At 47.9% G+C, this 17,131-nt stretch overlaps 2 protein-coding genes across 2 annotated transcripts; both read left to right on the top strand.

The window, feature by feature from the left end:
* Positions 1-128: 128 nt before the first annotated feature.
* akap17a (A kinase (PRKA) anchor protein 17A) lies at positions 129-6,830 on the top strand. Its single transcript, XM_030343772.1, has 7 exons — positions 129-252; positions 839-1,178; positions 1,373-1,591; positions 2,648-2,860; positions 3,358-3,506; positions 3,968-4,208; positions 5,069-6,830. The coding sequence occupies exons 2-7, from the start codon at positions 852-854 to the stop codon at positions 6,032-6,034; spliced, it is 2,115 nt and encodes a 704-aa protein (XP_030199632.1). The 5' UTR covers positions 129-252; positions 839-851; the 3' UTR covers positions 6,035-6,830.
* Positions 6,831-6,935: 105 nt separating this feature from the next.
* Positions 6,936-16,568, top strand: asmt (acetylserotonin O-methyltransferase). Its single transcript, XM_030343773.1, has 8 exons — positions 6,936-7,843; positions 8,240-8,417; positions 8,810-8,936; positions 9,322-9,390; positions 10,573-10,691; positions 13,602-13,742; positions 14,124-14,246; positions 16,007-16,568. The coding sequence occupies exons 1-8, from the start codon at positions 7,736-7,738 to the stop codon at positions 16,222-16,224; spliced, it is 1,083 nt and encodes a 360-aa protein (XP_030199633.1). The 5' UTR covers positions 6,936-7,735; the 3' UTR covers positions 16,225-16,568.
* The last annotated feature ends 563 nt before the right edge of the window (positions 16,569-17,131 follow it).

The following is a 17,131-nucleotide window of genomic DNA, read 5'->3' as shown; positions in this document are numbered from 1 at the left end:
AACGAATTAATCATTAACCAATACCAGAACCATATCTCAAGTTGGCTATTACTGTCTCAATGCCTCTAACCTCCACAAGGTGTCAGTATTTTATAACAGCACGTATACGTGTACTCAGTTTTTTTTTGTTGGAGTTCAAAGTTCAATTGCCTTTTGAGAGGCATCCCTGTGTTTCTCTCTAGCATCGTGTTAACTCATTTTGTAACAAATGCGACGTATTTGTATTTCTGTGGAGTAGCCAACTGTGGATGGGTAAGCACGCCAAACGTCACCGTTAGTGTGGTTATATTTATGTTGGGGGGCAGTTCTTGGTCCGGGGAGTTTGTTAGCGCGCTAGCGTTAGCGCGCTAGCTCAGCTACACTATCAATTGTTAAAGTTGCCTTCAACACAATAGTTGCCGTGGGCGATGGCAGTGTACACACAACCAACAGACCAAGAGCCACTACACCTGGCTTGAGTTGACATGGTATTTTGATACGGCGAAGAAGGTTGTGGCACACTTTAGACAGCATTTACCTTTGCCCTTTCCTACTCTCTTCTAACAGTGCATCAAGGTAGCTAGCTAACTTCTCATCTATTAAGTTACCTTCAAATATGTATTTCAGATACATATTTCATCACGACAAAGACCCACATAATTATATCTTGAAAAGGAATGGCATTATGCAGTTTGTTAAGCCTAGACTATGCGTAGTTGGAGTTTCTGCGTAGGCTACCATTGTTAAATGTATTTATTATGGTACCGGAAATGTGTTATTTTGTTTAACGTTGAATGGCCTTTTTATGTACGTTTATATGAACTTCTCTTTGATTGCTATGCTCTATTCCCTTCATCAGTCTTTGTGGCACGATGACCACCATAGTCCATGATACCGCAGAGGCGGTGTGCCTCTGTGAAGAGCACAATTTGTACCTCAAGCCTACAGCCAAGATGACCATCAGCGTGGCTCTCCCGCAACTCAAGCTACCTGGCAAAAGCATCTCCAACTGGGAAGTGATGGAGAGATTAAAGGCTATGGTGGCCCCGGAGCAGCTGTCTGCCCTACGCATCTCCAAGAGCACCATGGACTTTATCCGGTTTGAAGGGGAGGTGGAGAACAAGGGGATAGTCAAGACCCTTCTGAGCCGTCTGGACGGAAAAAGCATCAAACTCAGTGGCTTCACTGACATACTGAAGGTATGTTTACTGAAGAGTGGGGTGATACGTCTTTCAGTGAAGTAAATTCTTTGTTCCAAGTTATTCACATTCATTACAAAATTTATAATGTTTTGTTTTATATCATTCATTGGAAAAAGTTGTCTTGTCAAGCCGCAGTAGTGCACTTGTAGTGGGTTCTTGCTTCCTAAATCTCCTTATATGGCATTGAATAGGTACGTGCATTGGAGAACAAGATGGACTTCCCGACGCGGCACGATTGGGACTCCTTCTTTCGGGACGCTAAGGACATGAACGAGACGTTGCCGGGGGAAAGGCCGGACACCATCCACCTGGAGGGTCTGCCGTGCCGCTGGTTCAGCCTGAAAGACAGCCAGCACCCTGACCGCCCCTCTGAGGAGGTCCTCGCCACCATCTTCCAGGGATTCGGCAAGGTGGGGTTCTGATCACTATAATTGTTTCTTAAAGACGCCGTAGGTAAGATTGAAGGGATATCATTTGAGGGTATGTTGTTGGTCAGCTATTAGTGAGTGAAATGCTCTGAGAATATCGATTTGGAGTTGACTGTGCCTGCCTCTGAATTTGCCTTTTTGGATACAAGAGACAGGCGTTATCTTTATTTTTTAAGGTAATACATCTATTCTTTTATGATCTTTCTCTTTACAACTCAAAATAAATTGTACCTGCAGTGGCATTAACGTTTCCTTAATGTCATTTTTGCACAATAACATAGTTATATTTACATGAACAGAACCGTGCTCACTTTATGCCTAGCTAGGGACAAAAACATAATTGATCATCATTTTCTGGAGCACTGGAGTGGAACAGGCTGCTGTTGATCTGAAGCAGACAGCCGCTGATGTAGAAGGTTTTTGGGGTGAAGCTGAGAGACTGGCTACTTGATTAATATCTATGTAAAACATTTTGGACTGATGTAGGATGTTTCTTATAAAGGTCTTGATTAACATGGAAGCACAACCAATCAAGGCGGTAACAGTCCTCCCAGGAAAATGGACCATGGAGAAACAAACATGATTGAAAATGGGACTTATGGCAATTGCTCAGCTGTCTACGTTAGAAGTAAGATTCACTGGCGGACTGAAGAAACACAAGGATGTGTTTCCATGTGTGAATAATTTTTTTATTCATATTGCGCCAGACCTACATCTACATATGTGAGTGACGATGCTGACAGCCATTGAGAACCATGTTTTTCTCACAGACACTGCCCGGTTTATCTTGCTCCATTTTGATGCTCAGGACAAGTTATATGGTGACGTGCTAATGAACGGAGGAGGCTGAGACTGCATGTGCCAAGGCCCCCCTCAGCTATTTTTAACATCAAGGAACAGAATGGAAGTAGTCCATAACTTTATAACATCATCCTTACAAACGTCGACTCAGGATGGCATTTGATGACGCACCTACCCCTACTCATGTGTCCAACCAAATGCACCCAACTAAATCAATACTGGTGGTTTCTTCTCTAGGTGCGGAACGTGGACATTCCCATGCTGGACCCATACAGGGAGGAAATGACGGACAAAAACTTCAATACGTTCAGCTTCGGTGGCCACCTTTACTTTGAGGCCTATGTCCAGTACCAGGAGTACCACGGATTCACCAAGGCCATGGACACCCTGCGGGGCATGAAGCTGATGCTCAAGGGGGATGACGGCAAGGCGATGGCGTGCAACATCAAGGTACTGGCACACCTCAACAACAGAATGCAGTGATTCACAACATGTCCCGTCTACTGCTGCTTCTCATGACGACGAGGCAATACAGGCTCTTTAAACTTAAAACATTTTATTATCCGCACCAAAAGCTTATACCTGAAGAAGTCCAAGTCATGGACAAATCAGCCGATCATTATAGACAAGGGAAGGATTCAACTACACCACAATAGGAGTTTTCTGTCGACACCTTTTTGTTTGTGGTCAAAGATGGAGTAGGCCTGTATAATGGCTCCTCAGGGCTTAGCACGATGGGTCTTCTTCAGTCGGACATAACAGCTCGGAGGCCTTTTAGTGGAAAGACTCTTGGCACTGGTTCAACTGTGTTCCAAGGCTCAGAGGTTAATCGATGCAACCTATGAAAAACATAGACATACCATACCAATAATGCACCCCAAATGGCTGATGAATGAACTAGTGATATTTGTTTATAATGGTCCCGTTACGTTACCATCACATCACAGATCACCTTTGACACCAGCAAGCACCTGAGCTCAACGGCCGTGAGGCAGAGGAGCCAGGAGCGGCTGAAGCTGCAGGAGCTGGAGAGACAGCGGGAGGAGCAGAAGCGCAAGGAGAAGGAGGAGGAGGACCGACGCAAGGAGGATGAGAGGTACACACACACCTGAAGACCTGGGACTTGACACTTAGAAAAATAGTAGTTGTAGTGTGCTAGAGTTTGCTTTTCGTATAAAAGCTTAGTCCTGCATTATATAACTTTTCTACTAAGGACCTAAGTAGTTTTGCATGCATGAGTCGATCCATCTGGGATCTTTCTCTATAAATCGTTTTATTGTAGTACAGAATATCCCCGCCCCAACCATGTGGGAAAAGGATATAGCTATATGATAATGCTACAACTGAAACTCCAGCCACTAGAGGTTGCTGAAGGAAATAGTGCGGGTCAAACAACACACACGACTGTGTCAACCTATGGGTACAAGTCACTCACAGGAAACACAAACACTGACCTCATCTAAACCCATCTTCTACAACGCCTAAACGCCTGCCCAGAAGTCACCACCCCCTCCTGTTTTTAACGCATCCCACGTGACGTGACGCTCCCCAACGCAGGAAGCTGAAGGAGCAGGAGGAGGAAGAGCGGGAGCGGCGGCGGGAGGAGCGCGTGCGCAAGCGGGAGCAGAAGGTGCGCGACCGCGAGGAGCGGCGCAACCTGAAGCGCGTGAAGCGGCGGCAGGACGAGGAGCAGAGGAAGCTGCAGCTGAAGATCGCCACGGAGGAGCGCCGGCTGCTGCTGGCCCAGCGCAACCTGGAGTCCATCCGCCTCATCGCCGAGCTGCTGGCCCGGGCCAAGGTGGGCGGGGCGCCGGGGGCACGCCGGGGCTGTCAGCGCCGCTGGATGGATGGATAGACAGGAACTTTATTAATCCCTGGGGAAGGTTCCCTCAGGAAATTGCACTTCCGGCTGCAGCAAACACCACGTTAGAAAATATAATAAGAGCAAAAGTAGTAAACAAATGGATAATAATAAATGTGCAAAAGTACAAAATGGAATATGCTAATCATATATATGCAGGGAAACGATAGACAAGAAGAAAAGTAAACCAGCCAATATTTAGATGCGGGAGTGCTTCAACAGTGAAGGAAAACATGGGTACCCCGGATACAGTGTATCAAACAGCCAAGTTGTGTTTGATATAGTGCCATGTTATGTGGTGGGTGGTGTTCATCCCCAACCTCTGTCCACCTTCGCCGCCGCCTTCCTTCGAGCGAGGTGTTGTACAGTTTAATGGCATGGGGGACAAAGGAGTTTTTTTCAGTCCGTTGGGGTTGTACTATGGGAGGAGCATCCTGTCGGATGTGGTCTGCATGCCGTGTGATTGGTTGTGGTACGCCGCCCTTCAAACGCAAGGCTGCTATCCGTCGGAGTTGACGCTTTGGAGATGTTACTTGAAAGACTTGACGGCGAACCTAGACACGGAACCATGTAATATATCATATTGTAGGACAGAGAGAAGCAGTACAACATTATTTGCTATATGTTTTGGGTAGTATTCTTTTGTGTAGCCCTTTCTAGTCATGCTTATGTTTTGTAATGTGAGCTGTGGAGAAATGTGTATATATTTTGTAGGGCTCTAAAGGCTTCCATTTTAAAGACCCTTAAATGAAACGTTAACGGCCCCGCCTCCTTCTACCCCCCCCCCCCCCCCACAGGCGGTGAAGCAGCAGCAGCAGGAGCGCGAGCGGCTGGAGCGCGAGGAGCTGGAGCGGCAAGAGCGCGTGCGCCAGGACGAGGAGCGGGCCCGCCTCCAGCAGCTGGAGGCCCGGCGGCGGCGGCAGGAGGACGAGCTGCGGCGCGTGGAGGCGGAGAAGGAGCGCGCGCTGGAGCTGCAGCGGCGGGAGCGCGACCTGCGGCAGAAGCTGCTGGGCAACCTGCTGAAGAAGAGCTCGGGGGTGGGGGCCCCGGCGGCCCCCCCGGCGGAGGGGGAGCCGGGGGCGGCCGAGGCGGAGGACGCCCAGGATCCCACCTCGCTCCCGGGAGGCGGAGGCGGAGGCGGCGACAACGACATCCGGGTGGCCCAGGGGAACTGCTTAAAAGGGCGTAAAGTCCGGAAGCCCAAGAAGCCGGCGGGCTCCGGCGTCGGCTCACAGGGGGCAGCGAAGAAGAAGGGCTCGTCGGAGAAGAGGAAGGCCGACGGGTCGGAGCGGGAGAGGAGACGGGAGGAGGGGACGACGGGCCGAGGCGCGGGCAGCGGCGGGGAGCGGGCCCAGGAGCGCCGGTCTTCCGAGCGCGACAGGAGGAATGGCAGCCGGGGACGTAGGAGACACAGCCGCAGCCACAGCAGCAGCAGGAGGAGGAGGAGGAGCTCCAGTCGCCGTAGGAGGAGTCACAGTCGTCGGGACACCAGGAGGCGGAGTCGTGGCCGTAGCCATCGCGGCCGCAGCAGCAGTAGTAGCAGCAGCAGCAGCAGGAGTTCCAGTCGCTATCGGAGCCGAAGCAGCAGTGGGCGGAGCTATGGCCGGAGTAGGAGGGGCCACAGGCGGAGCAGGAGCCGGCGGAGGAGCGGAGACAGTCGAAGCAGCTCTCGGGGCCGGGAAAGGAGGAGTTATAGTCACGACAACAGACGCAGGCGTCGGAGCCGGAGCCGCAGCAGGGACAGTCGCTCTCGGCATCGTTAACATGTTGCTGTGATCAACCTAGTGATTGATTGTTTATTACATTTTTGCAGTACCAAAAACCTGCTTGGGCAGGTCGTCACGACATGCAGTTTAAATTTCTCATCTATTTGTTAGCCTAAATAATCTGCTTTTGTTCATTTCAAAGACACCTCAAATGCTGCAAATTTTGTATTGCATATCGGTTGTTTTAGTGAGGAACATTTCTTTTGATACCTTTTCAGTTACTAACCTGAACCCATGGCTCCCCTCTAGAGCTCACAGCAGGTCACCTGTGGACTATTAGTGGCATTACTACTGCTGCAGCCCGACATGTGAATCACAGGCCCTTGTTAGTGTAAGTAGTATACTTTTAGAATTTCTGGATACTTTAATCTTAAATCTGATGGAGTGAAACGGTTTTATTTTCTTTCTTTCATGGCTGCTGGCCCCGTCAATAATCATAAGGTTGTTTTTTTTATAGCTGAAATTCCCAACAAAACGGTAACGAGCTGCAATGCTTTTGATACTCTCACAAGTATTGCATCAGCTGCGCTTTGCGAATAGATTCCATTGTGTTCCTAAAGCCCATTTTAACATGTCTGGAGTCCTGCTGTAGACTTGTTCAAATCTGCTCATCATTCGCTGTTCAACAACGGAAGTCTGAGGCATCAAACTTGCCAACGACAAGTACATGACAATTAGAAGGAAATGAAGGACATTGCATGGTAGTATATGCAGCCCTTGTAATGAAAGCATGTTATGCACATTCACATGGGTTATTAAAATATTTGTTTAAATAAAGTAAAACCAAAAATGGCAGATTCTGAATTGTCTTTATTTTGTGGCTACATTGGTTTACATAAAAAAAATAACGAATGGATACGGCCACACTTGCTCTTTTACTCCACTGCATAAAAGCAATCTTATCAAACCACTGACATTTAATCTTAGCCTATACAGTTGAAGGATTTATTTTGGTATATTTCCTTGAGCTTAGTATTTACTGGTATTTGTATTGTAGATTATATGGTTCTGGACTAGCCTCAGCGTAATTTGAGTTGATTTTCAACTGCTTACCACTCATGATGTCCCTCTGAGCCCTAATACAGATTTGCAATACAACTTAATCTGTAATACAGATCAAGTTGCCATGTGATAATGCCGTTCACTGTTATTTTAGCACTTTTCGTTAAATGTGAGTGAGCTTGTTATACATGCACTGTTAAACACTGACTAGGGCTGGGCTTTTTGAGATCAGGCTTTTATCCGTATGCACATGTTTAATGTACAATATTGACTGATAACTGTACTTGTATGCATAGTGTTTCATGATTTACTTTATCTCTAAATGTTTGATAAAAAGAGCTAGTTGCCAGCCTCAGAAGGAATGGGTATTTTTTTGACGCCATTTTGAGATTTATTATGTTGTAATTTCGGTCTCTCTTGAGTGTAAATTCTCCCTAAAATATGATGTTTTCACCCTAATAGAAAAAGGTCCAATGTAGCAGTGTTTGGGAGTCATTAACAAGGGCAGCAGTGTTTAGCTGCATTCTGGCCTCACTCTAAGCTGGGATATCTGGCTGTAATCTCTTTAGCCCACTCTTATACTGCTGCTTGGTGGGCAGTTTCTCATAGGTCTCTTCAGTTTATCACTATCAAAGCCAGGTTACAGTAGAGCAACGTTGTGCTCGCATAAATGTCTGCTGTCTCCCAAGTATAACCATGGCCAGTTCCTCAGACACACCTTCATCGGCAATGGCTCTGTCCACTGGAGCCACGAGTTACCCTAGAAAGATACTGGACTACATGGAAGGCTTCCTAGTCTCCAAGGTAAGGATAAGTACTCTTTTGGTCTTTCATAGACGTTGATTGGATATTTTTTTTTAATGGTGCGCTTGTTCCGTGAAAAATGGGGTTGTTCTATCGAAACAGTAGTTAGCCATCTTCCTCTAAGAAGTGTACCTAAAGTAGGTCCCTTTCCCTTTGATGGTAGGATTGCTCCAGAGTAAGACTTGGTGAGTGGCATGCTGGCCATATCCACATGTCATTGTTGGCAATTACCTGATCATTTGCTCTACAAAATTGAATATAGGTTAACAATAACTTCACATCAGCTTTTTTTGAACACAAATATTCAATAAACATTCTTGAAGTTGACTGCTCAATGTTCCTGAGAGATTCACTTGAAGTGAATAAAACCTGCTATTGAACCCCCCCTGTTGTTAGACCCTGTTCACAGCGTGTGAGCTGGGGGTGTTTGACCTGCTGCTGGGGTCCCAGAGCCCCCTGTCTGCAGAGGAGGTATCGCAGGCCATAGGAGCCAGTCTGGACGGGACACAGAGGCTCCTGGACGCCTGCACCGGCCTTGAGCTGCTGACAGCTCAGCAGCAGGAGCAGGGAAGGGGTGGGCCTCCACACACAACACGCATCCTCACTCACTCACTCACTCACTTCTATATATTTTTATGAGTTTACCTGTGCCCTGAGATAAAGACACACTATGCTTACTTTGTGATTTTTGCCGATCTACAGGTGAACATCTATCATCGCTCTAAAGCACTCTTTGCCTTGGAGTTAGAATCCATTACACATAAATGTATTCATGTGTTCAAAACCGTCTATCAAGCCGTGCTAGGCTACTTAGTCTTAGTCTGCAGCAATTCTCTGTATTAATATTTTATTTTGGCCGACCAATTATGATGGTAACATTTCCCCCTTGGGATTAGTCTTAACGTGTCGTAACCTGTAGACCCAGAGGCTGTGGTTGAATCATTCCCCCTCGCGGCCCTCTCTTAGTGTACTATAACACAGTGGACGCAAGCCGCTACCTGACCCAGTCCAGCCCGGTGACCCTGTACCACTCCATCCAGTACAGCTCCAGAACCATCTACCAGTGCTGGTCCCACCTAACCGACGCCGTCAGGTACCGGGAGCTCTCTCTTTGAACCTGAATGTCTCCGAGCCCGTTTAGGTCTGTTTTTGTCCTGACAGCCTTTCTGCAGCAAGGTTCTGTATAATTTTGGTATTTTGAACATACTGTATATATATATATTTTTTTTTTAGAGGAAACAGTGCTCTCATGTGGAAACAGGTTCAAACGCATCTAACAGGTGGCAGAGCGAAGGGGAAAAAGAGGTCTTCCACATTCCCCATTGAGTTGCCATTCATCTATTTTTGGGCATTTTAAATCTAACCGCATATCGCCCTCTCAGCATGGGGAAGATAGGAAGGAGGAGATTGGCTGTGACAGCAGAGGTTGAAGGGGATTGAGAATGCAGTTTGATGCCCGCAATGTGCTGTGTCTCCAGAGAGGGGAGGAACCAATATGAGAAGGCTTTTGGCGTCAACTCCGAAGACCTGTTTGAAGCGCTCTACCGGTAGGTTGTCCTCATTCATTGTACACTCAAACACACACATACGCAAGCACGCATACATGCACATACTAACACTTGAATGCAAGCGTGCATGCATACACACACACACACACACACACGCACACGCACACACAAACACACATGCTCGACCACACACAAACAAACACGCATACATGCATGCACACATAACGCAGGCGTGCACGCATACCCACAAACACAAACAAACAAACTTGCTCGACCAAACACACACACAAACACGTTCAAGCACCCACGCAAGCGTGCAGGCACACACACACACACACACACACACACTCATGATCGACCAAACACACACACACACACTCTCGACAAGCACACACACGCATACACATTAACGCCCACTCACCCGGTCCACACCTCTGGTGAACATAAGCTCTTCCCCGGTGTGTCTATCTGCGTTCCATCACGACTCCTTCATCTTTTGCTCCCTCTCTTCTTTCCCGCCCACCCACACTCATAGAAGGGACTCGGGGGAATGATAGAAACTATTACAAGGGCACGGAAGGCAGCGAGCGTGCAAAGACTTGGAAACAGCCTGGGGAGAGAGGGGGAGGTTGGGAAGCTGTAGAGACTATATTTACAATGTGCACATGGGGTACCACAAGCTGGATTGACAGCAGGCACGCAGACGAGGATCACTCCTTTAGGGCAGCCAGACATTTATGATTGATTTGGAGCTCATTACTTATATAATATAAAATCTTTGTTGCTTGTCTCTGCTATTATAGCTGCCTCTTTTGGCACCTAATGCGCTCCTTCCCACCCAACGAAGGACGGATCCGTCTTTCTGTGTTCCTTCTCCAGGTTTCTTCCCTTGATGAGGTTTCTTCCCTTGATGAGGATTTTTTCCAATGCTAAGGGGGTGTCCTATCATGTGGCATGTGCCTTATCTCTTTATCTCTTTATTATTCTGCTGGGTAACAGGATGCACGCTTGGAGAAAGTACACATCGTCTGATAGTTTACATCCGCCTGTCAACTTCCCCATGAGCCTGCCACTGTGTGCTGACCTTTTAAAATGTTGTTTCTTATTGTTAAAGACAAACAAAAGACAGACAAAAGTGTGTGTGTGTGTGTGTGTGTGTGTGTGTGTGTGTGTGTGTGTGTGTGTGTGTGTGTGTGTGTGTGTGTGTGTGTGTGTTTTTAGATCTGACGAGGAGATGGTCAAGTTCATGCATCTAATGAACTCCATCTGGAACATCTGTGGGAGAGATGTGGTTACAGCCTTTGACCTTTCACCTTTCAGGAGTGTATACGACCTTGGAGGTAAGTTAGTGTGTGTGTGTGTGTGTGTGTGTGTGTGTTTGTGCGTATGTGCGTGTGTGTGTCTGTGTCTGTGTGGGATTATACATGTGCGATCCAATTAGAATAAGGTTGAGGGTTCAAAACCATTAACATTTAGAGACAGCTGGGCAACATACAGATCGCAACCATGCACAGCAAACATCCCACCTTTGACTTGTATTGGGTCTTTATACGACCATTAACTTTTTCCCAAAGCACACCCCTGTGCAGAGTGCGGCGATTTGAGTTTCAAAGACAATGGGAAAGGCATCCTAATGACAAACGGGGGTGGCAGTGGGGGTTTTCTTACAATAGATATGTGAGCGTAAACGTCCCCAGGAACAAAGTCACTCATCAGCAAAGAAGGCTCTGACTTAACCCGACACTTAATCAGGATTTGACCAACACACCTCCGGGCTCCTCTCCTCTCCTAATGGCAATGGGATGGTCTCGCCCTTTAGCTCAGGATTAATATGCAATCAGCTGATGGCACCCAGCTCAATAAAGACGATGGCTCCCCCCAGCCAAACACCCACCAACAATTGATTTAGGAAAATGCAATCTACTTTTAAAAGTGTTAGCAGTGGATTGTGCCTCATTCACTCCTGCCTCATGAAGTGCTCAGAGAAGAGCTGCGCTAAAGACCAGGGACTAACAAGATTCAAAGCGATTCTACAGAGTCGAAACAGCAGCAATGCAGGCTGTGATTGTGCACAACACAAAAAATACCACATAACACAAATTGACATTGCCTAATAGCAAATGATTGCATTATTAGCAAGCAGATGACTTCCCTACTCCCTTTGTGATTGCGTCTTCACACCACCAAAAACAAACTGAGTTATACTGGATGCAGTGTTTGTGTGTCTGTGGTTGTTGGTCAGGTTGGATTTAGTTAGCTTTTAGCTTACGTTTATAAAGACAATTATTTAATATTTCGACTAAAGGAGTGAATTTTACCCAGACCATAGAGAGAAAATTGAGGGCTGGGGTTGTCCACTAGGGGGAGCTGTAGCGCCACAGTCTGCCTGTTGAAAGTCATCTCTCCTGGGTTCTGATTATAGTCCCCTTGTGTGTCTCTCTAGCTCTTTCTCTCCCTTCTTCGCTCTCTCTGTCTCTGTCTCTGTCTCTCTGTCTTTCTGTGTGTGTGCGTGTGTGTGTGTGTCTCTCTCTCTCTCTCTCTCTCTCTCTCTCTCTCTCTCTCTCTCTCTCTCTCTCTCTCTCTCTCTCTCTCTCTCTCTCTCTCTCTCTCTCTCTCTCTCTCTCAGTCCCTCTCTTTTTCTCTTTCTCTCGCTCTTGCTCTCTCTCTCTCTCCTCCTCTCCCTCCTCATCTATCTGTCTCCCTGTCACCCCTCTCCTCCCCCTCTTCCCGCTCACTCCTGCATGCACATATGGACCGGGGCGGCCGAGAACTACTGGCCAAACCTCACGCTGCGAAAGTGACGTTGAATGAAAGGTGTTTCAGAGGGTGTCTAATGGCCTCTGAGACCTCGGGTGAAGGAGGTGAGAGGAGGAGAACGAGGAGCAGGGGGAGGGGGGGAGAGTGGGGGGGAGGTAGAGGAAAAAAATCCTAAGTTTGTAGGTGCACTTAATACTCTGCATACGGCAGTGTATTCATTAAACTGTGTGTGCATGTTTGAGCGTGTGTGTGTGTGTGTGGGGGGGGGGGTTTGAAGTGTGCGTGCATGTGTGTGTGTGTGTGTGTGGGGGGGGGGGGCACGGTACAGTGTCCCTACTGTGACTTTGTCTCTCACACAGCATCTGTTGTTTGCGTGCACACCTGCTGCTAAGCGTTGGCAGATAAGAGGGGGCGTGGGGGGTGGCAGCGGCCTGTTAGTCTATCTCCCAAATCAAGTGCAGTTGACTCATATAGCCATTTAGAACAATTAGGCGCAATCTATCCATCTATCGCGTTCTCCTCATCTCAATTTCCGCCCGAGTGCCTTTATCTATTTCAACCTGTCATGGTGAATCCTAGGGGGTCTGTCGCTGCACGTTCCTTATCGTCACTTCACTGTCTTGACCCCTGGAGTGCCATGGCTACGTGTGTTCCGTCTGTTTCCATCGATACAATCACATGGTTAAAATGATAGCATAACTTATGTTCAAATGTTATTTAAATCTTATCCATGTGTCCATCCCGCCACAACCTCTTGTCTTGCAATCCACCCGTCAGCCCTTGTGTAAAGTTTCTCAACAACACATCCAAAGATGATTGGTAGTCTGGGGAGAGAGTTGAAAGACTTCCAACATTTCTAACGGGTCTCAGGTGGCTGTGATTGTTTTTTGGGGTGAATGTCTTTGTATTCTGTCCCACAACAGATCAAGGTTGATTATTTTTGGTTGTGATGTCCAGGAAGCATGGCTATATTTCTGGTTTGTTGGGCTTTGATACCCGTCCTCTACCAAGCCAAAGACGGAGGAGTGAATGTGCTCCGATTCCATTAGCTGCAACATAAAGACACACCGGGGCCACACACGCGAACACACACTCACACACACGTACACGCACACGGACACGGACACGGACACACACATACACTCACGGACACGCACACACACACACATCATTATAAACATAGGCTAGATGAGTGTTGAAAACAATGGTGCAGCTTTATGCTAGTACAGGCAGAGTCCAAAGGACTGGGGAGGATACTAAACAGAATATATTTCACCCATGCACTCCTGTTTATCGTCTAGCTTCATCTCCTGGAGTCTCCCTAAGGCTTTCTGTCTGTCAGTAGATTTCTTGCCAAGTCCCAACTTGTTATTCTGACCTCAATATCTATAAAGCATCGGGTTCCGGAAAAAATACATATCTTGGGTTGTATTTGCAAAACTTGTATGGATGTGTGCATTTTGAGTAATGCAGCATCCTGCCTCCTCTCACAGGCTGCAGCGGGGCATTTGCTAAGCACTTCACGTCAGCTTACCCAGAGAGCACCGTGACTATCTTTGACCTTCCAAAAGTGGTGCAAGTTTCCCGGCAACACTTTGTCACAGACGGCAACCAGAGGATAGGGTTCCATGAGGGTAGGTAATCAGTCACTTTGCCTTTGAATGGAACGTTAATAGGCACTCTGGAACTCTCCAGTGCAGCCAACACTTTTACCTAGTATGTATAACCATAAAAATAGGAGTAAACCCAGCAAGCATTTCAAACTGCTTGGTTATTTGAATTGTTATCCATCAATCTGAAAAAGTCTGATTGAGTTGTGGATGAATGGGTTTCATTGTTGAAGTTTAGATACCAATTGTGTGTGGTGTCTATGGTATTGGGGTGTGTGCATCTGTGCGTGTGTGTGTGTGTCTGTGGGTGTTTGTGTCTGTGGGTGTGTGTTTGTGTGTGTCTGTGCGTGTGTGTGTGTGTGTGTGTATGTGTGTGTGTGTGTGTGTGGGGGGGGGAACCCATAGGAGACTTCTTCAAAGACCCCCTGCCAGAAGGTGACCTCTACATCATGTCCAGGATCCTCCACGACTGGACTGATCAACGCTGCATTGAGCTGCTGACGAAGGTCCACCAAGCCTGCAAGCCAGGTCTGTGTGTGTATGTTTGTGTGTGTGTGTGTGTGTGTGGGGGGGGGGGGGGGGGGGGGGGGGGGGGGGGTATGCACATGCGAACACGTGTGCACATGTGTTTAGACGCACAATATGCAGAACGTATCCCACATAGTTTGATTTGACCAAACACACATGCAGACATAGACATAGATAAGAAAATTTTACTGGATGTGGGTGGGTCCCGACAAGTTTATTTTTACAAATTAAGTAAGCCAATCCTCGGTGTGGTACTGGACAATCATCTAGGCTGCACCACGAACAAATCCTGCAGATTTGCCCTCTACAACATATGCAGGATCTGGCCCTTACTCACGAGGGAAGCAGCTCACTTCTTAGTCCAAGCGCTCATCATCTCTCTCCTCGAATACTGCAACCCGCTCCTGGCTGGACTCGTTGCCGCCGCGATCAAACCTTCCTAGAACACTCAGGCACGCCTCGTGTTCAACCAGCAAAATTTCTCCCATGTGACCCCCCTCTTCCGGGACCTCCACTGGCTCCCTGTAGTAGCTTGCATCAGATTTAAGACAATGGTACCGGCCAACCGGGCAGTCAACGGAACTGCCCCTGCCTTCCTCGGATCATTAGTCAGACCGCACACCCAAGCTCGAGCGCTCCGCTCTACTACCTCAGCTGGACGTCTGGTACCGCCATCGCTAAGAGCAAGCAAACATTGTCACGACTCGGCTCTGTTTTGGCACCGCAAGGGTGGAACGAGCTCCCTGCCCATGTCAGGACTGCAGAGTCGCTCACCAGCTTCCGCAAGAGACTCAAGATGCACTGGTTTAGAGTGAACCTGGACTCCCTCCTTACCCACTGCTGCCCCTCCTCCACCCCTCTTATTCACTTTGTGTTGTTTGTTGTACGTCCTGGCACTTAAAAGTAGTACTTAGCACTGTGTAGCATTGATCCTAGCTATCTTTCTTGTATAAGGGGAATGGGTAAACCTAAAGATTGCAAGTGCTTGGCACTTGTTTCTATGAACATCTTTACTGTAGCGACAGCGATATATTGTTGTTTCTCCTTCTCCTACAGATGTACATATTGTTAGTCGCTTTGGTTAAAAGAGTCTGCTTAATGCCCTAAATGTAAATGTAAGTAATGCATTCCTGTAACCTTCATACACTATATACCCTTGGGCAATGCAGAAACACCCCCGCTTCCTGCTTTGATCATTCCTATGTTTCCCCTGCTTATTCCATGTCTCTGTAGTCTATGTATAGACAACTTTGTACCGACAGTGCTCACCTACTCACTTGGCCGCGTCGCCAGCTGTGTGTAAATCCATGATGGCCTAGCCCCAACGGCCGAAGAGTTCAGTCGTAAAACAAAACAAAATATCGTAATTGTTGCAGGGGGTGGGAACATCGTAATATCGGAGATTGGTCGCACTCACTTCCCGTTTCTTACCACCTTTAAAGGTGACATATTATACCACCAGGAGTGAGTGTGATTAGCCGTTACAAGCCGTTTTGGAGCCTCCTCTTCTGACATCACAAGTGGACGTGTCCACCTAGATGTGTGCTGGATAGATCAGTCCACCAGCCATACCCTGGGCCTGTAAGGTGCCTGTAGAAAACATGGCTCATCTATCCGTCACACATCTAGGTGGACACGCCCACTTGTGATCTGAGAAGAGGCAGATTTTGAAAGCGGCTTGTAACGGCTAATCCCATCACACCTAGTGGTATAATATGTTTAAAAACCACACCTTGTCTCCCCTCGACCCCCTCCACCAGGGGGCGGCGTGCTGCTGGTGGAGGCCCTGCTGCTGGAGGACGGCTCGGGGCCCCTCACGGCCCAGCTCTACTCCCTCAACATGCTGGTGCAGACGGAGGGACGGGAGCGCACGGCCGCCCAGTACCGGGCGCTCCTGGACGCGGCCGGGTTCACCCAGGTCCAAGTGCGCTACACGGGCAAGATCTACGACGTGGTGCTGGGATACCGGCAGGGCTGACGACCGCTGCCGTACGGCTGAATGTGCGTCCGCATTGGGATTTGCCTTGCCTCCCTGCTCTGTATTCATGAAGCCGCATACGAAATACTGCAAACGGTTGTCATTTTGTTTCTTAGTAGTCACAGTTCAAAAGCAGTTATTTTGGTTTACCCCAGGGAGGATGGCTAACACATGATGTTATATACGATGATTTGATTCAGAAGTTTTATGGGTTTGCCGTTTTAAGTGAATATACAAACACAAGGTGTTCGTCTTATTTCCTTAAGGAAGAGATACCCTAAAGATCATGAGTAGGTTACTGTGTCCTGTTTTGGTTGCTTTAACAATAAAAACGATTCTAATCATCAGGCTAGTCCTGGGGCTCAATATGGTATGGTTATGGTTAAACATAACATTTGTGTCATATCCCATTTTTCATTGAAATCTAAACATACCAACCGCAACCGTGAACAAGAAGTGACAAGCGTCTCCTTCTTTTGATGAACATTTTGCACATTGGCAATATAATCCCAACGCCTGATCCCGGGTTTGATTTAGCACGCTGTGGATCTGAGCCAGGTGAATTATGTGTCTTTTCCAGGGGACATTTTTATCACCTTAACCCTTATGAGGTGGTGGCAGGGAGAGCGCGCAAGCTTACGGCTATCAGCTCATTACTAAAGGAGCTCACTTCCTGCCGCATCTGCCCTTATCGGGGCGTATATAAGCCCCCCTGTCTCGTCTGAGCTCGACTTGCCCCCCCCCCCCCGCCCTTTAGAGGGGCTCGTAAAGCCGCCCGGCCGACAAGTCTGCTGTGGTGATGTACGCCGGCAATAAATCTCCTGCCGCGAGGCCGGGCGTGTCTTCATACTCCATCCGTCTCGACCCCTTTATCACTCCTCCTGTCGCTTACCGGCTCTTTCCAACT

Source organism: Gadus morhua, chromosome 20 (genome assembly GCF_902167405.1).
Source record: "Gadus morhua chromosome 20, gadMor3.0, whole genome shotgun sequence".
Classification (NCBI taxonomy): domain Eukaryota; kingdom Metazoa; phylum Chordata; class Actinopteri; order Gadiformes; family Gadidae; genus Gadus; species Gadus morhua.
The sequence above is the reverse complement of the archived record's forward strand: the minus strand, read 5'-3'. Positions and strand labels throughout refer to the sequence as shown.

What these genes read in the sequence shown, in the direction of transcription:
- akap17a (XM_030343772.1), top strand. Translation starts at nt 852, where the DNA reads ATGACCACCATAGTCCATGATACCGCAGAGGCGGTGTGCCTCTGTGAA. An exon ending in GCTTCACTGACATACTGAAG is followed by an intron (nt 1,179 to 1,372) that starts GTATGTTTACTG and finishes GGCATTGAATAG; the next exon opens with GTACGTGCATTGGAGAACAA. An exon ending in CGACGCAAGGAGGATGAGAG is followed by an intron (nt 3,507 to 3,967) that starts GTACACACACAC and finishes TCCCCAACGCAG; the next exon opens with GAAGCTGAAGGAGCAGGAGG.
- asmt (XM_030343773.1), top strand. Translation starts at nt 7,736, where the DNA reads ATGGCCAGTTCCTCAGACACACCTTCATCGGCAATGGCTCTGTCCACT. An exon ending in CACCTAACCGACGCCGTCAG is followed by an intron (nt 8,937 to 9,321) that starts GTACCGGGAGCT and finishes CTGTGTCTCCAG; the next exon opens with AGAGGGGAGGAACCAATATG. An exon ending in CCACCAAGCCTGCAAGCCAG is followed by an intron (nt 14,247 to 16,006) that starts GTCTGTGTGTGT and finishes CCCCTCCACCAG; the next exon opens with GGGGCGGCGTGCTGCTGGTG.